This window comes from Channa argus, chromosome 24 (genome assembly GCF_033026475.1).
Source record: "Channa argus isolate prfri chromosome 24, Channa argus male v1.0, whole genome shotgun sequence".
NCBI lineage: Eukaryota > Metazoa > Chordata > Actinopteri > Anabantiformes > Channidae > Channa > Channa argus.
In genome coordinates, this window is record NC_090220.1 from 2,361,135 (window position 1) to 2,379,947 (window position 18,813).

Sequence of the window (18,813 nt, forward strand, 5' to 3'; positions counted from 1 at the left end):
ACCCGTAATTTGTGATGCTGTTTTAAGTGGCGGAAGAATAGTCAGGCTAGCAAATGCAAAAACTACAGTTAATATACTTGGTGTATTGAAGAATAAAACAGAGACTGGAAGCAGAAGCAGTTCCTTAAATGTTTGTTGGATGTGTGATTGGCAGACATGAGCGTCACGTTGGATATAAGACTGAAAAGAGCCAACAAAGTTTATCATGACGGGGTAAGTAACGTTAGCTTCGTTATGCACAGTTAATGCTAGCAGCAGCTAATTCGCTTTATTTGTATGCTAGTTAGCGAGCATTAACAATTAGCAACCTTTCGGTCCAGGTTTTTAAATTTAACTGTCTGCTAAATAGTTGATTTCACAGTGCTCTTTGCAAACACGTTAATATAACGTTAGCAAGCCACAGATTGGAGGCGTTCTTCTGTCACATGATCGGCGCAGAGCAGCAGCTGACGCGCGGGGCAGAGCTAACACCTGTGACCCGTCAGGTTGTGGATCACCTACAGGAAAATACTGCCAAGTGAAAGTGTTGGTGCTCTTTACGGCCAGATCCATACAGCGGTAAAGGAAGGAAATCTAGCTCTCCTGCCATTTGGTCTTTTTTGTGGAACAAATTTTAGGGACAAATAAAATCAAGGGTTGAGACAGTTGAGACAACAAATGAGTGCAGACAGTGTTTTCTGTAGACGTTATCTGAAAATATTATACGAAGTACAAACATTTAAAATTGTACAAGCTTTGTGATGTGCAGAGTATTGAATATTTTTGATGCACTGCTTGCAGTCTATTACATATTCACAGAATGATGGCCGCTGTATAGGACACCTGACTGTCTGCATATGGAATTTAGCTAATAATAGATCCATGTTAATAATAAAGTATTCATTTGCTTTCACGAAAGAGTATTTTGTAAAAACTGAAAAGCACATTTTCGAAAGCTAGCGCAAAATCGGGCTCAGTACATTGAATAATAAATGCAGTGACATGGCTCCAAAATGTATGGGAATAAGCTCATTCATAAAAGAGAACATCCACATCTTCAGGACACTTTTCGCAAAACATATAATTAAATCAAAGTTCTTAATAAGTTTTTATAAGTAGACCTTACATGAATAATGCTAATGGATAACTCTAAATCACGGCAAGTTCCAACTCTTCCTCCAGATTAGATTAGAATAAATCTTCCCAGTAAGATGCTACAAGTAGGACACAGACCAAGATGTTTTGGAATAATGCACAAACATTAATTTTATTGGAACCTTTAGAGTAAAACATATTTGACCAACAGGTGCAGCAGTAGGGTTTAGTGGTAGCAATAATGTGTGCTGAATTACTGTGTTTCTAGAAAGAATCTGAACACAGCTCACCTTCCAGTTCACATTTAATGCTACACAACTTAACTTCTGATTCTGCAGGACAGTATGAAGTCATTGTAATTTTCCTTTTTGCATTTTATTAGAGGTTATCATTCTCACTAATCCAGATTTTTCACCCTCATTGGAATTTCATTGTGATGCATTGACTATTATGTTTTGATAGTTTTTGAAAAAACGGGCTGTTTTCGTGTGCTGCTTGTCCCCCTGTATGTGATCATTGATGGATCTGAAATTAGATCAGCAATTTTCAACGGGAGCTAGGAGCCTTTTCAGTACAGCAGCATCTCACTCATCAGCCAACTTAGTGTTTTTTAATGACATTTATAAAATCTTAAAAGCATGTTTTTACCTCCTCTCTTTTCACTGTTCATTATTGCATTTGTGCTGCAAAAGTAAAATTTTCACCTAATAATCAATTGACGTGACAGAATAAAAACAAAGACAATATCATTGTACATTGTAGATTATCATTCTGAGCTCGGCTTGATTGATGTGCGAACAGAATTTAGATTAATAGCCTAAGTCTGCCACAGACAGAACATTTAGATATTAACAACCTCCACGTGTGGAAAATGTGCACCATTCTTGTCAATTTGAAGAAAACACATTGATTCTGCTGAATGATAATTGCAGCTACTTTCTACTGCTACTCTATACATTTGTTTAGTCAGGGTGCCGCAATGTTCAAGACAGTGGTGATGATAAGGAGACAGAGTTGTGCCCTGGAGTGTGATAGAGGCTTATTTGAAGAAAGTGTCAATACACATTGGTACTATTCAACAAATTGCTTCAAACTCTTCCCTGTGTGATGTCCTGTTGTATTCAGACAAAGAGCACTAAAATCTAAATAAAAATAAAAATAAATGAATAAAACATTATTTAATTGCATTGAAAGCATCCTATCTTAAAAAGAACAAAAAATCTCTTATTTCCATATTGCAAAATCATAGCCACACATTATAATACCTCGACAGCATAGAACGACATTCCCATGCATTAAGACGTTGAATTTTTTTTTTTTTTCCACGCAGATGTCACTGTGAGGGTGCTATAGAAAAAACATCTTATTTTCCCCTAAATGTTTTGTCAGGTGTTTAATTAGTGGGAGAGCTGTAAGCACAGCTCTCACACTTATGAGATCCTTTTCTTTATTAGTGGGAGAGCTGTAAGCACAGCTCTCACACTTATGAGATCCTTTTCTTTATTATTATTATTATTTCGCCGTTTTTCGGTCACTATCTCCTCCTAGACGGTTTGTCGTAGAAACTTCGTTCCACTTCCTAAATGTAGGTCTCTTTTAGGAGATCTATGCTATTACTTTTCTTATTAATAACTTTTATACTTTTTATTATATTTCACTTTTTATCAACTTTTTTTCCCATTGAAAATGAATGGAAGCCACTTAAAACTTCCCTTCAACTTGCCACTTTTCATCTGCCTCTTGTGTCATCATACTTTGGAGTAGAAACTTCATTTAAACTTTATACGGGTCTAGATCCTTTCAACTTTTTCTGGGTGGATCAGCTTCTTTGTATCTTTTATACTTTTTGAATAATCGCAGTTTTAGTTTTAGGCAACTTTTGGAGCTTTTTCAACTTTTCCATTAGTGTGTATTGCGGAATGTTGGAGCAGCTAGAGTGGGTGACATCACACGCACTCTAACTTTTCAGCTTCCACTTTTAGCAACTTTTTTCCTTCTTTTCCTTCTTTCCTTCAATCAACTTTAATCTTACATAAACAAACTATACATCAGAATGTAGGTATTTTTGTCTTCTTTCAGTAAATATAACTCTCATAGTGACAGGACTGACGGTTCTTTCTCCAAGAGTCCAGAAGCGGAGAGAGTGCCGTCTGAAACTCCCATTGGAGCCCATTATAACAGAGGTTCTTAAATTCTCCTCAAATCACAAACGGGGGGCTGTTTTCAAATTGCCACCACGCCTTCATTTTATGGAGTATATTCAAATAAAGTACATCAGTGTGTTCATTGAAGCCTTTTGTCACTCACAGTTTTTGAATTGTTTCGATAGGACTAATACTTTTCATATTTTGAGCATTTTGCGAGGCATAGTCTCAGTACTTTTCCAGCCTGCCTTTGCATTTGGCTCACATGACTCAGCAGGCAGGCAGCAGTCATTGTCATGGTAACGGACACAGCTGCATGACGTCATGTAATCAGCCTCAGAGCTGTGTCCACACACTTTACCTGAGTTTTTCTCCCTCAACAGACACAGTGGAGACACACACAGACACACACCCTCACAGACAGGAAATACCCTTTCAAAATAAAAGCCTTTCATAATATTTTATCCACTTTTTAGCATTTAAATGCTAAAATGACTTTGTGGTGAAGTTTCCCTACACACACACCCTCACAGATAGGAAACACACTTTCAAAATAAAAGCCTTTCATAATATTTTATCCACTTTTTAGCATTTAAATGCTAAAATGACTTTGTGGTGAAGTTTCCCTACACACACACACCCTCACAGACAGGAAACACACTTTCAAAATAAAAGCCTTTTATCATTCTTATTTTAATTATTTAGCATTTAAATGCTAAAATGAGTTTGTTTTGAAGTCTCCCTACAGTGGACACACAAACTACCACACAGACACAGACAGGAAACACACTTTCAAATTAAAAGCTCTTTTCAACTTTTTTTTCTCAACAGTTTTTCAGCATTAAAATGGTTCCTTCATTTCTAAGTAGTTACTTCTAGCTTTTTTCTTTACACTTTAATAGCAACTTTTTTACTTTGCTTCTTTTTTTGTTTCTTTTAACTTTGGGAATATTTACCTTTTCCTTTGTTTCTTACTACTTCTTTCCACTTTTGTTAATCAAGTTGTTGCTTTTTCACTTCTTCCTTTACACTTTTAATAGCAACTTTTTTACTTTGCTTCTTTCTTTGTTTCTTTTAACTTTGGGAATATTTACCTTTTCCTTTGTTTCTTACTACTTCTTTCAACTTTTGTTAATCAAGTTGTTGCTTTTTCACTTCTTACTTTTTTCTTTACACTTTCAATAGCAACTTTTTACTTTGCTTCTTTTTCTGTTTCTTTACACTTTAAATATCAACTTTTTACTTATTTACTTCCTCCATTGTTACTTTCTACTTTTTTTTTCTTTTCTGAATTCAACTTTTCTTGGGATTTTGGATTTTTTCCTTTTATTGTCATCTTCTTTCTTTCTCTTTTTGTTCGTATTTATCTCTCTTCAGCGTTTGCGGCTTTGAACGTGCAAACGCCTCTGCTCTCAGCAGCTTCTGAGCGGTCGGCCTCTACCGGGCGACTTAACAGCTCTCCCACGTAATTTCCTTGGAAATTGCCTTTTCTAGTTATTATTATTATTTCGCCGTTTTTCGGTCACTATCTCCTCCTAGACGGTTTGTCGTAGAAACTTCGTTCCACTTCCTAAACGTAGGTCTCTTTTAGGAGATCTATGCTATTACTTTTCTCATTAATAACTTTTATACTTTTTATTATATTTCACTTTTTATGAACTTTTTTTCCCATAGAAAATGAATGGAAGGCACTTAAAATTTCCCTTCAACTTGCCACTTTTCATCTGCCTCTTGTGTCCTCATACTTTGGAGTAGAAACTTCATTTAAACTTTATACGGGTCTAGTCCCTTTCAACTTTTTCTGGGTGGATCAGCTTCTTTCTATCTTTTATACTTTTTGAATAATCGCAGTTTTAGTTTTAGGCAACTTTTGGAGCTTTTTCAACTTTTCCATTAGTGTGTATTGCGGAATGTTGGAGCAGCTAGAGTGGGTGACATCACACGCACTCTAACTTTTCAGCTTCCACTTTTAGCAACTTTTTTCCTTCTTTTCCTTCTTTCCTTCAGTCAACTTTAATCTTACATAAACAAACTATACATCAGAATGTAGGTATTTTTGTCTTCTTTCAGTAAATGTAACTCTCATAGTGACAGGACTGACGGTTCTTTCTCCAAGTGTCCAGAAGCAGAGAGAGTGCCGTCAAAACTCCCATTGGAGCCCATTATAACAGAGGTTCTTAAATTCTAATCAAATCACAAACGGGGGGCTGTTTTAAAATCGCCACCACGCCTTCATTTTATGGAGTATCTTCAAATAAAGTACATCAGTGTGTTCATTGAAGCCTTTTGTCACTCACAGTTTTTGAATTGTTTCGATAGGACTAATACTTTTTCATATTTTGAGCATTTTGCGAGGCATAGTCTCAGCACTTTTCCAGCCTGCCTTTGCATTTGGCTCACATGACTCAGCAGGCGGGCAGCAGTCATTGTCATGGTAACGGACACAGCTGCATGACGTCATGTAATCAGCCTCAGAGCTGTGTCCACACACTTTACCTGAGTTTTTCTCCCTCAACAGACACAGTGGAGACACACACAGACACACACCCTCACAGACAGGAAATACCCTTTCAAAATAAAAGCCTTTCATAATACTTTATCCACTTTTTAGCATTTAAATGCTAAAATGACTTTGTGGTGAAGTTTCCCTACACACACACCCTCACAGATAGGAAAAACACTTTCAAAATAAAAGCCTTTCATAATATTTTATCCACTTTTTAGCATTTAAATGCTAAAATGACTTTGTGGTGAAGTTTCCCTACACACACACCCTCACAGACAGGAAACACACTTTCAAAATAAAAGCCTTTTATCATTCTTATTTTAATTATTTAGCATTTAAATGCTAAAATGAGTTTGTTTTGAAGTCTCCCTACAGTGGACACACAAACTACCACACAGACACAAACAGGAAACACACTTTCAAATTAAAAGCTCTTTTCAACTTTTTTTTCTCAACAGTTTTTCAGCATTAAAATGGTTCCTTCATTTCTAAGTAGTTACTTCTAGCTTTTTTCTTTACACTTTAATAGCAACTTTTTTACTTTGCTTCTTTTTTTGTTTCTTTTAACTTTGGGAATATTTACCTTTTCCTTTGTTTCTTACTACTTCTTTCCACTTTTGTTAATCAAGTTGTTGCTTTTTCACTTCTTCCTTTACACTTTTAATAGCAACTTTTTTACTTTGCTTCTTTCTTTGTTTCTTTTAACTTTGGGAATATTTACCTTTTCCTTTGTTTCTTACTACTTCTTTCAACTTTTGTTAATCAAGTTGTTGCTTTTTCACTTCTTACTTTTTTCTTTACACTTTCAATAGCAACTTTTTACTTTGCTTCTTTTTCTGTTTCTTTACACTTTAAATATCACCTTTTTAGCTATTTACTTCCTCCATTGTTACTTTCTACTTTTTTTCTTTTCTGAATTCAACTTTTCTTGGTATTTTGGATTTTTTCTTTTATTGTCATCTTCTTTCTTTCTCTTTTTGTTCGTATTTATCTCTCTTCAGCGTTTGCGGCTTTGAACGTGCAAACGCCTCTGCTCTCAGCAGCTTCTGAGCGGTCGGCCTCTACCGGGCGACTTAACAGCTCTCCCACGTAATTTCCTTGGAAATTGCCTTTTCTAGTTTACTAATTAAAGTTTTTTTTACTGACTAATGTATGTATACACACGTTGGCTGAATGGAGCTACTGACTTGTGAAGACTAAAATGTTATATTAGGGAAATAAGGATACCAGTGCAGGAATCCTTTTATTTATTTTCATTTTGTCATAGGTTTTCATAATTTATTCAGTTATGTAGTGATAATATAGCTGAGATTCCTTATCATAGAATTAACTGTAAACTTGGGTTGCTTCTGCATTAAACGTAAGTTTGAGTTTAAAGGGTACGAGTGGACATGTAAATTGAGTTTCATCTTTAGAGCAATTTTGATTGAAGCCCTTTACAGTGTTTGGTTGTATGCAGGAAGTGGTGGCTGGTGTCATCATGCTGGTGTGTAAGGAGCCGCTGCAGCACCACGGCATCACTCTGAGCATGGAGGGACTAGTGAACCTGCAGCTGAGTTCCAAGAGTGTCGGCGTCTTTGAAGCTTTCTACAACTCTGTCAAGGTCAAGTATAAATGATATATGCTCACTGGCCACTTTATTAGTTACACCTACACAATCTAAGCCATCTAACACAGCAGCTCTGCCCTGAATTCTACTTTTACAATGTTACAACAGATGATTTTTGAGTATAATGGTTGTAGTGCCTATATTGTTCATTCAATAATTTTGACTAAGAGGTGAAAATTAGGATGAAAAGAGGATGAAAATTATTTCACTGTTTGAATACTTAATAAAGAGCAAGGACACAGCTATTGCCCAGTTGCACAGAAAATGAAATAATAAAGAGCATATTTCCCATTTATATTATGTCTGAGAAGTAAGTATGTCTGTGAGTATTCAGTCACACTTTCTCAGGCTAGTATTGTTTGGATTAACTTATTAGTTTTAATGTTTTTATTCCAACAATAAGAACCCAAAACTAAAGAGACACAGAAAAATCATAAAAACAATGTATCATTTTTATCATATTTTCAAAAAAAGCTGCATTTGTTTATCAGCGAGTACAAACCTGCTTGGGTAACTATGTGTCCAGACAACACGGCATATGTTTTTTATTTTTTTTCTCTGGAATATCTTTAAACGGCCTTTACTACAGTGGCATGCACCAGCTTTGATACAGTATTTTTCCTTAGATTTATAAAGTCCAGTCCACAATTCATCCATCCTCACATTATTATATTAGTATTTGAAATGCCTACAATAACTGTAGTTAATGTTACATGCTGCAGCCCATCCAGCTGATCAGCAGTAACATTGAAGTGGCCAAGGCAGGAAAGATCCCCGGAGGCAAGACTGAGATCCCGTTTGAGTTCCCTCTCCACACAAAAGGCAACAAAGTGCTGTATGAGACCTACCATGGTGTCTTTGTGAACATTCAGGTGAGTAAGGGGGTCATAAGCCTGGACCTTCTGCTTCATAATGACATTATAACGTCATAATTATAAAAAAGCTGAACATACTACTACAGAGGTATTTTATTAAATTAGGTCGTGGTTTGACGGATTTCCCCCCCATGTAAACCTTGATGTGTGTTCCTCTACAGTACACCCTCCGTTGTGACATGAAACGCTCCCTGCTGGCTAAAGACTTGAGCAGGACCTGTGAGTTCATTATGCACTGTCAGGTGAGTGGGCCAGATTTGATTTAGATGAGCTACAGGGTTACTGTTAATAAGACGTGTTGCCCTCAACATTTCATATTATTGCGATTTATGCTGATAAAATGTTTTTTTTTCTTAACCATAAAATTGTTCAAGGCTCACATGAATCCCGAATGTGCTCTTTCTCACATTTTGGAAGGATCTTGTAAATTTTAAAAATTATACTGCGCGCACCCTCATGTCGGGAACAAAAATGTGTCTGGATTTATGTCTGAAGATAAGTGCGTTTCACGACGGCTCTTTCTAAACTCAGATATCATGTTAAACTATCTGGAATCTGTTTTTGTTCATTTCAGCCGCATAAAGCTAAAGTCGTCCCCACTCCAGTCAACTTCACCATCACTCCAGACACCTTGCAGAACATTCGTGAGGTGAGAAAACCATCATTTGTGTTCTTCACTTTGCTTTTCTTAAAGTTTTACTGAGAGGACAAACTTCCTTTCTGTCTTTAGAGGAGTTTGCTACCAAAGTTTCTAATCAGAGGCCATTTAGATGCAACCAACTGTGTGATCAGCCAGCCGTTGACTGGAGAGGTGGTGGTGGAGAGTTCAGACGTTCCCATCAAAAGTATTGAACTGCAGCTTGTGCGGGTAGAAACCTGTGGTGAGTTTTTGCTGAGGTAACTGCATCAATTTTCATGCACAGCTGTTGAGCTTCTGGCTTCTCAATATGAACTTTGTTCAGGTTGTGCTGAGGGCTATGCCCGAGATGCCACAGAGATCCAGAACATTCAGATAGCTGAAGGTGACGTTTGTCACGGCCTCCCTATTCCCATCTACATGGTCTTCCCCAGGCTGTTCACCTGCCCCACACTGGAGACCACCAATTTTAAAGTTGGTCAGTTGGTTTTAATTATCAGATGATAATAAGATGATGTGGTAATTCTACTATGCAGTACAAATAAGTTTTGGCTGTAACACTTCCCTGAGCTAAAGTAGCACTCAAATACTATTGAGCTGCAACTGATTTTCTCTAGGAAAGTTTTTCCAGCTAATGCCAGAAAATAGTGAAAGAGAATTTTAAAAATATTTTTCCAAAACCAAACATTGACAGTTTGTTTTTAATTCATAAGCTACATTATTATTAACAAATCCAAAGACAACTTGTTTTTGATTTTAAAAAAAATATGCAGTTTGTGTAAAAGTTAATTTGTTACTGGTCCCAGGCAAAGAAATTAGTCGTTTTTTTTTTTGTCGTTTTTTTTAGTAAAAATCAGTGGTGCAGATATTTTATTTATTTTTACTACCTTGTAGCTTCATATCAAACACATTTTAGTCCATCAAGCCTAGAATAAGGTATTTTAAAGGGGAAAAAAATACTGTTCTGATGCAATCTTTTCTGTACTTCAGAATTTGAAGTCAACATTGTTGTTGTGCTTCACGATGACCATCTGATCACAGAAAACTTCCCCCTGAAGCTGTGCAGACTATGAACCTGAACGTGACACCTGCACCCAGGTTTACAAGAGGTCTGTGCTATTTAAAAATCTAACATTTCCAGTGCAGAATGTTGTATGTTTTTTTTTGGAGATCTGAGAGATTTTCTGCACAATGCAACCGTTTCTAAATCTAGAAAAACATGTGCATCCATATCTAGAATGACTTTACTGGTGAAATGCAATGTGATTTTGAAAATAACCTTCAGAAAAATGTGACCCAAATTGTTATAATTGCACGGTATAAACAAACATTCTCTTAAAATAGTGTTCCACAATTTTCAGGTTGTTTGTAAATGCTGCCATGAATCTGTGAAATGTGGACAGTAAAAGACAGAGCTAAGCTTAATAACAAGACAGGTTTATTTAAAGTGTAGTCTCCCTTCACATTTTAATAACTCAAATTTATACATTTTAATTAAGGAAATAAATGGGGGGGAAAAAACAAATTATAAAAAGTAGACATTCAGGTACTGAAGGGTCGGGGCTGAGACACTACGGGGCTTGGCGTCTCCTGCCAGGCAGCACAGGGAAATCTTCAGGGAGTAAGGCATGATCTCTGCATGTGGGACAGGTGCTCTGCTCCTTGAACCATGACCTGATGCACTGAACACAAGTATTGAAAATTAACGACAGCAGGACAGTCGGTGTTTCTCCGAATTCATTGTCAAGCTGGAATTTCTGCTGCCACACATCATTAACTTGTCAGTTTAAGAATGGCTGTATTACTATGAAATTTAAAAACCACCTGTTTCTACAGACCAAGAAATCATGAAGCCCTAGTGACCACCGCCTGCATTTTTCTTTAAGATTTACAGGAGGAAGAATCAGTTATACCGACTTACCACAACAGAACTCTTGCTTACCTCTTTGTGAAAACTATGTCTGCACTCAAGTACACAGATGTCATCTGGACTCATATCATCATGGCAGATGATGCAGGGATCCTCCATGTTTAGCTGCAATGAACACACAATCACATTTAGTTTTTAGTCATGCTAGCAGCATGGCTCAATGCAAGACAATGTTGCTGAGTGGTGCATATATTCATGTTTCCCTCAGAATCAAATGTTGAGTTCAGTTTTTTCTTCTAGTCCCATCATCAGGTCACTCTACACAAGTACTAACATATTAAACTAAAAGCCTAATTCTGGTAAACACTGAAACTGCTACATTAGCCTGTTAGCACATCAGCTGCTACCATTTTACAATAAAAACAAACTTTGCTCCTAAATCAAGCTCAAAGCTTAACACCATTGAACCTGCTTTTAATTATATTGACTCGTGGTTTTCACAAATTAATTTATTTTTCATTTAACCTGATTGTCTCCTTCTCATCCATTGTTTTTCCCTTACAGCTATTTAAATATAATTTCGTATTAGTAAGGTGGACTTGTGCGTTTTACAACGAAATGTTTTGTTTTTGTGAAGATGTCTGTTCACTTTGTCTTTAAATAAAATGATTTTTCACTGGACTGATCAATTCAAGGTTATGTTTCAGATTCAGGTTATTGTTCCATTTAAAAGTCTTACAAATACTCTGTGATACTGATTTCAAACCCTTTTTTTTTTTTTTTTTTTTTATATATCTACATTTCTGCTTTAAGTACAATTTGAACTGATGGTTTAAATAGGACTTACTGCCTTGGAATGTGTGGCTCTTGGGGGTACAACAGATTGCCAGGCCGGAGCTGGAGTTACCAAAGGAGGAGTTGCTGGATTCCTCCTTCCCATGATGTTGGATCTAGCAGAACTAAGCTTCTCCTGAGAGGAAACACATGATCCAACAGGTTCATTTCAATTAACTGCGCTATCATAACAAAACCAAACAAAAGAGGTCTTTCAGATCCATGTAACAGATCTAAACACCTGTGTGTCTGGCCAGGTCCAAATTGAAATTTTTTGCTTAAATGTACAACAGTGTTTTTTTTTTCTCAATTATAGAGGAAAAATTGACTTTGAGGCAGGTCTACTGATTATGTCCAAAAGTCTGATCGCTACTAACCTGATGGTCTAGGATGAGCTGGGTCACTCCACCAACCACATCCTGCAGAGCCATGCTGTTCAAGCTTCCACCGGTAGATGAACGCAGCTGCTGAATAAACTTTACCAAGTCTGACCTGAACACACACAGCGCATTGATTTAAAGACATTTGTTTTGCCTCAAGTGCAACTGCTAGTTCTGTAGTATTCCCTCAGTGAGTTTACTTCCATTCACTGTTATTCACAAGTGAATGTTAGCAAAAACAAGTTGCACAATAATCCAAATGTATAATTAAGTAAAAGGACCCAAAAGGAAAAGAGTAAAAAAGTCTCTTTAGAAAGTGGAGCCTGATGATCTTCAAGCTCTTCACAAAACTACTAAAGCTGGGGCTCAACATTTGTCTAGGAAACCACTTGTTTGTAAAAACTTTGTGGTACTTGAGGAAAAACTGACTCATTCATGCAGCACAATGATGTAAATAATATTTTTGACCTGTCTAACGTTACCTTGTATAGTCAGAGAAAATGGTGCCCAGGCGCTCAATGGCTTTGTCAAACACGGTGCTGTGTGAGGGCTCCAGAGTCCTTGCTGGAGCTTTGTGCTGCGGTTGAGCTGGAGCCAGCGCTGTGTCAGCTGCTAAAGGCGGGACGGGCGACAGAGCTTTGTTTGACCCCTGAGCTGAAGGCTTAGGAGTAAACTCTTTGGCTGCCACAGATGGCTGCAACATTCACACAGAACAGGATACTTTTAACATTCCTAAAGTTTTAATTTGTCATTACCAGTGAATTACAAATTAGGTCCCAATCATGTTTTTCTTTTAAAAAAAAAAAAAAAAAAAACATTTTATCATATTGCCTATTGATAAATTGTTAATCATAAAAATAGCTGTAGTCTACTAAATTCAGCACTTCCTGTTTTTCACAAGTTCAATGATCCAAAAAGTCCCAGTTAAAACAATTGAATTAAGATGTATGAAACTGGAGAAACAGAAGACTTATTTCTCTGCTGGAGTTATCAGTTATAGAAAAACACTTCAGACTGTGGTATAACAGAGTGGAGGGTTATATCAAAGTGTGACTGGTTTGAAACATATCTATTTATTACAATTGATTTTGCTACTAATTTCTGACCATTCAGAATATTTTACTACTGCACTTTTTTCCCTCATTTACATGGATTTGCTACCAAGCTCTGCACGCTCAGCTGACTCTCTCCCCATATTCAGAAACTGCTGAAAACAGAACTCTTCCGCATCTTCCTATGCACTTAAATCTCTTAAAAAAAAAAAATCCTTTCTGCTCTTTCTCGCTCTTGCATCTCGCGAACTGTGAACACTTTTCTGATAGGACTTTGCTTTGATGTTTTCTCCTTGACTTAGATTTTTGCTGCCTTGTACCTCACTTGTAAGTCGCTTTGGATAAAAGCGTCGGCTAAATGACTAAAAGTAAATGTAATAAATCTAAATGATCTTGGTTTTTACCTGAACCTTTATATTCAGAGTCAAGTCAGTTACCACGAAGAAAAAAAAAAAAAAAAAGATAAATATTGATGTAAACTTAATTAACATCGCAAAGGTTAAAACTTTAGGACCTTTACATTTTTATTACTCAATAACAGAAAAACCTTTTTATTGTTTGGCATTTACTAGTAGTCGTAAAATGTAATACTGGTGCTTTCAAGCTGTCAGACAGTTTGTGTACAATAGGTAAAAAATATTGCTTAAGTTACTAAGGACCCAAACACTTAAATTGATGATAAAGGTATTACAATAAAAAGAAACCGTTCGGGTGAGGTGAGAATACTTACTGCTGCAGGAGCAGGTCCGGGCTGGTTGGTGATGTGTACGGGAATCAACTCAGTGACTCTTCTGCCATTCTTTACTTGGTCAATATGCTCCTGAAACTGTATCTGTGGAATACAGAGACAAGGCTCAATGAACAGCTGGTTTGACACAAATCATAGGCAAGGCATCACACTCAACACAGATCTTTAATGCTGTACAACATCTACGCCAAGTCTGGAGGAGTTAAGGTACATAAAACAAAAATAGGGGGCTGTAAAGTTAACTCACTGTTTGAAACCTGTGTCAAACTGCTCTTATTAGTTTGTATTAGTTGTGCCAAAATATTTTTAAATTATAGAAGATAAATGTTCGACAAAAAACAAACAAATAAACAATAAAAATAAAAAAATTCATGTTTGAAAAGAACCTGGAGAAAGAATAAAGTGATTTACCTCTGCAGTGGAGATTTTCTTTTCAGCATCCTGGACATTGGTCCTCCAGGTGTTTTTAGAAATTTCAAGGTCTGGGTTTGGATATCTAAAAAAAAAAAAAAGAAAAAAGAAAAATGTGTGTGTTCAACAGAAATCTGATACCATCTGGTCGATCCTGCTGCAGGACTGATTCACAGCCTTAGTTTTACACCTCACCTGTGTGATACTTCCTCCAGTTTGCTCAGCAAAGCCTTGGCATCTGCCAGCTCTGCATAGAGGCTGTATAAAGCCTGATCCCGGCTGCTCTCCACAACTGACAACTGGAAGAGTAATACAAGTTGGAATAAAGGACACATCTGAAGTTAAATGCATTGCAGGGGAAACAGGGGTTTTCAGATTTGCAGTTCATTTGGCATTTGGTCAAAACTGTGGTGATTATCTGGACTATAAACTAAGAAAAACTATTCAGCATAAGATCATCTTTGAAAAAGCACCATTTAAAATGAAACGCCACCAAACCCTTTTGTAAAACAACTAAGGATATATGGTTGTTTGTAAATTGACATAACAATTTAACAGAATATAGTTTTTCAAATCAAAAACAGGTGTGATTAGAACATAAGAGAACCCGCAGAACCTGCAGCGAGTCAGAGTGAACAAGATTAACGTTGCCAAGACGTTTTTTATGTTTGAGACTGCTGAGTGGCATCTTTCGTAAAATGACCTTGGCTAAAGTGCCAGTTATTCTAGGCAAAGCATCTGGGTACATTTTGGTTTGAAACGTGGAAACGTACAGCAATAATTGTGGAAGTGACCACAGGTAAAACTGCAAATTTTCTCCAGCTTTTAAAAAAAGCTGAGCTGGGTCAGCTGAGCACTGAGCCAGGTATCAGCTAACAGTGATCAGGGTGTGAGAGCACCACTGCAAATCATTCAGCCCTAAAAAGAGGCTGAGCCACGATTTAGGTCTCTCTGAGCTAAAATGTGACATTTTGAACACGTTCTGTGTGTAGAACCTACCTGAGCTGTGTTGGACCTCCTTGTGGCTGAGGTCAACACGGTTTCACAGCGCTTGATCTCATCCTCCAGACTCATCTTCTCAGTTGCTGATTGGTTTCTGAACGGAGAATTAAAGAGAAGTGAAAAAGTCTGGGATGCTTTTAGTTTAAACTTTACTATTCGCTCTCTCTCAACTTACCCCAGCTCCAAAAAATCATTCAACTTCGCTTCATATTCGGCTTTCTTCTCTCTGATGTTTCTGGCCAGGCTGCACATAAAAAGTATGTCACAATTAAAGATGAAGAATAATCTGATGCCTTTATTTCCCTTAAAGTATAAAGACACCTGGTGAAACTACAATTACTTAATAAGAGCAGAACACAATGGTGATTAAGCGGAGGAAACAAAAATAAAAACCACTCAGCCTCACCTTCCATGTTCCTCCACTAACTTTTCCGTCTCCTGCTTGAGGGTCTTGAGTATTTCCTGGTTGGCTTTTTTCTCCTTCTGATCCTTCTTTATCTCTTCTTCCAGCTTCTGCTGGAACAGTGCCAGCTCCTTATTGGTCACCTTGATGAGCGAGAACAAGACACTTAGTTCATGTGACTTCACGTAAGATTTCACTTTCATTATAAATGGTTATTAACTCACTTGTATATTGGTGGTGATCATTTGTATTTCTTCTTCCAGTGAGGTGATGTCGTCTTTTTGCTTTAGGCTGAGTTTATCACAGCCGTTTACCATTTTTTTAATCTCCTGCTCCAGCTTCTGGTTATTCTTTTCCTTCATGTTGATGTCACCCTGGACCAATGAGGAAGGACAAAACAACAGCTTTATTAAATAGAAAGATATACACTAATAAAGACCGATATATGGGCACATGTTTTAATTTACATGCATGTGTGTCACTGTTGGCTGATACAGAACACTGGATTTCTGCAGCCGTGTGCAACTTTTTGGTAAACAGTTATCTAGTACTTTATTCATGATAACATCCATCAAAGAATGATGGGAAACCAGTAGTGACCATGAAGTCTAGCAAAGTCATGTACTGATATGTATAATCATACTTTTGTCATTATTTCCTAGCTGCATGTGTGTATGTGACAATAATTCCTTGTAAATCAATTTATGTAATCTAACGTCACCTTGATAAAAACTAAATTAAACAAAACATTATTTGTTTTATTAAAATTTTTGCTAAAACGTCAACTTGCCCATAAGGAACGGTTCACACCCTGCATATTAGGGGCATTATGATGAACCCACAAATATCAGAAAATCAAAAACAAAGCATTAAACTGCTGCAGCTTTGTCAAAGTTTTAGTTCTTTTTCTTGGCTCTCTGGTTGTCTCTGTGTCCATGCAGTGTGTGTGGTCTATGGTTATACTACTCAACTCACCTGGCAGCTTTCGAAAGGCTCATGAATCTCTGTATTCACTGCTACACTCCTCATGTTCTCCTGACATGTCTAAGAGGATGCAACAATCAATCAATCAATCAATCAATCTCTTAAATCTTCAAAAGCCTGTGCATGTATATGTATTTACATTGTCATCTGGTGTGTTTAAAAAGACATGAAATGTTGGTATTAACCTGCACTGCTGCATGTTTTTTCAAAAAGATTTCTTCAGCTCTCTGTGAAGCGAGTTCCCCTAAAGATGAAACCATTTCCCACTCGCCACCATCAACCTCGCCAGTGTATAGATTTATCTTGTAATTGTCTTTCATTGAAAAATAGCAGTCTTGCTGTTCATCATCACCATTACTCCAATGGGAATAGAGATCCGTCCCTGGGATACTGCTTACTGATGACATAATTCCATTAGCTGACTGAAACTCATACTCATAAGGATTTGGGAGAACGGAACAGTTTATTGTCTCTGCAGATAAAAAACTTTCCACATAGTTTGGAAACGCATCTTCATGCAAATCAGGATATGGAGATTGTGTGGCCAAATCCGCTATGACATCCAGGTCATCAAGGCTGGCTCCATGTTCTGCCTGCTGCAGACACACTGCATGCTTAGCCAGTCCGATACGGTTTCCCATTTTGATGAACCGGAGAGACTCCAAGAGGAAGGACTCAAAGCCGCCTCCTTCTTGGATCTTTAACTGGGCCACAGAAGGGAAATTTTCCAATTCGCCCACCAGCAGCGGGTCCTCAGCAACCAGGGGGCCATGTTCGTCCAGGATCTGGGCAAAGTAGCTGGAGTAGTAGAAAGATAATAGAAATCATGCAAGATGTATGGAGAATGCAACATGACTAAGTGTTAACCCACCAGAACCCAATGCTTTAGTTAGAGCCTTTCTATATTGGTAATTACACAAAGCTAATCAACTTTCTCCAATTTCATCTTTGCAAACAGGCTAGATTTCCCCCTGTCCTCCACCAGCCATTTCAGAAGCTATTAATATTTTCTGATTGGCTGAAATTTATGTTTACACTGAGCCGATGGGAACAGGCCTTAATGAATAGTACACATACTTCTAAACTGTGGCTATGTTGTGCTGTGGCTGGTTTGAAACTCGTGAATATATTTCTCAAATAAGTCATAAAAAGGTATAATGTCATCAGCTCATTGATACCTTTAGCTACACACCCACCAATAATGGACCATTTTTTTTGGCAGCTTGAGTTCTGCCAAATTTCCATGACAGTGTTTGATATTTTCAATGTGGTTGAATATATATATATTTTAAATATACAGTGACTATATCTTGCAACACCTTTGATCTACCCCATCCAGCACAACAACAGAACGAGTCCTAGTCAATCATATATTCCCTGTTCTGTATTTTACACTTACTCATACAAACTCTCCTTTGTTGGGTCGGGGTTGTTGTCCAAAATCTGTTTATAATGACTTCTGCTTCTAGTGCTTTGGTACTGGCCTTCAAAATCAGCAACTTGATCTCGAAGATGACTTGGTACAGTGAAGGAGTCAACAGGATGAAGGAATGATCTGATGACAGAAAGTACAACTATCCATTATTAGTCCAATAACTATACTTACAATCTCGTCTATGCTGTGATGATACTTACAAAGAGTCGTCTTCAAAAAAGTCTTGGTCCCACTCATCTCTTGGAGTTACACCTCTCATCCCAGACAAGACAATAACACCCTGAGGGAAGGAAATGACGAAGCACTTTAGAGTGAAACTACAGATTCTTCTTTTTCAGCCTACAATTACAAATCCAGCTCCTCACCTTAGGCTCTTTCTGTTTCTTTTTCCGGCCTCGATTCTTAGCTTTTAAAGGAGAATTCTGAAATGAAAAAAACAAACAAAACTGATTTATCTCAACAATTACCTCAAGTTTAATGACATCTGCTTAGAAAGAAAGGCAGATCAACAAATCTTAAAGGAACAGCTCACCATTTTGGCCAAAGCACAAATGTAAAAACAAGTCGTCATTTACATGAGATTGACATTGACAGTAGATACAACACTACTTCTAATTGCTGGTATGCAATTTTTTATACCGTCAACAATAATATAAATATGCAGAAATATTTCCAGTTGAATATATACCTACTTAAATATTTACCTATTTAAAGAATTTATCTCACATTTCTGTCAGAACATTCTCGTAATAACAACAATTCTTTGTAATATACAGTAACTGAAGAATGTCTGAAGAAAATCTCTGCTGGCCTGAAACATTACTTTGTAATTAAACTTGCTGGGAGTTA

The 18,813-nt window shown here is 37.1% G+C and overlaps 2 protein-coding genes across 5 annotated transcripts in view; one reads left to right on the forward strand and one right to left on the reverse strand.

Annotated features, from left to right (window-relative positions):
• Nucleotides 1–11,396, forward strand: vps26c (VPS26 endosomal protein sorting factor C). 3 transcript variants are annotated; one of them, XM_067494237.1, is made up of 9 exons: nt 1–213; nt 7,184–7,327; nt 8,056–8,205; nt 8,370–8,450; nt 8,783–8,857; nt 8,939–9,089; nt 9,171–9,323; nt 9,836–9,954; nt 10,682–11,396. In XM_067494237.1, the coding sequence occupies exons 1-8, from the start codon at nt 157–159 to the stop codon at nt 9,916–9,918; spliced, it is 894 nt and encodes a 297-aa protein (XP_067350338.1). In that variant the 5' UTR covers nt 1–156; the 3' UTR covers nt 9,919–9,954; nt 10,682–11,396. The 3 variants fall into 3 exon arrangements, with proteins under 3 accessions (XP_067350338.1, XP_067350339.1, XP_067350340.1); XM_067494238.1 differs by having other exon boundaries at nt 10,732–11,396; XM_067494239.1 differs by having other exon boundaries at nt 10,740–11,396.
• The window catches only part of ttc3 (tetratricopeptide repeat domain 3), a 25,171-nt gene continuing 16,619 nt past the window's right edge, over nt 10,262–18,813 (reverse strand). The window contains exons 30-46 of one of the 2 annotated variants that reach the window (XM_067494233.1): nt 18,330–18,386; nt 18,165–18,244; nt 17,929–18,084; nt 16,715–17,327; nt 16,521–16,589; nt 15,770–15,919; nt 15,549–15,688; nt 15,318–15,386; nt 15,140–15,236; nt 14,336–14,439; nt 14,141–14,225; nt 13,712–13,813; nt 12,412–12,623; nt 11,927–12,041; nt 11,563–11,685; nt 10,788–10,880; nt 10,262–10,527 (exon numbers count right to left, since the gene is read on the reverse strand). In XM_067494233.1, coding sequence (XP_067350334.1) covers nt 10,417–10,527; nt 10,788–10,880; nt 11,563–11,685; nt 11,927–12,041; nt 12,412–12,623; nt 13,712–13,813; nt 14,141–14,225; nt 14,336–14,439; nt 15,140–15,236; nt 15,318–15,386; nt 15,549–15,688; nt 15,770–15,919; nt 16,521–16,589; nt 16,715–17,327; nt 17,929–18,084; nt 18,165–18,244; nt 18,330–18,386 — 2,376 coding nt within the window. In that variant the 3' untranslated portion in view covers nt 10,262–10,416. The remainder of the gene's footprint in view (nt 10,528–10,787; nt 10,881–11,562; nt 11,686–11,926; nt 12,042–12,411; nt 12,624–13,711; nt 13,814–14,140; nt 14,226–14,335; nt 14,440–15,139; nt 15,237–15,317; nt 15,387–15,548; nt 15,689–15,769; nt 15,920–16,520; nt 16,590–16,714; nt 17,328–17,928; nt 18,085–18,164; nt 18,245–18,329; nt 18,387–18,813) is intronic. The other variant, XM_067494234.1, reaches the window with a different exon arrangement.

What these genes read in the sequence shown, in the direction of transcription:
- vps26c (XM_067494237.1), top strand. Translation starts at nt 157, where the DNA reads ATGAGCGTCACGTTGGATATAAGACTGAAAAGAGCCAACAAAGTTTAT. An exon ending in ACAAAGTTTATCATGACGGG is followed by an intron (nt 214 to 7,183) that starts GTAAGTAACGTT and finishes GGTTGTATGCAG; the next exon opens with GAAGTGGTGGCTGGTGTCAT. An exon ending in TGTGCGGGTAGAAACCTGTG is followed by an intron (nt 9,090 to 9,170) that starts GTGAGTTTTTGC and finishes AACTTTGTTCAG; the next exon opens with GTTGTGCTGAGGGCTATGCC.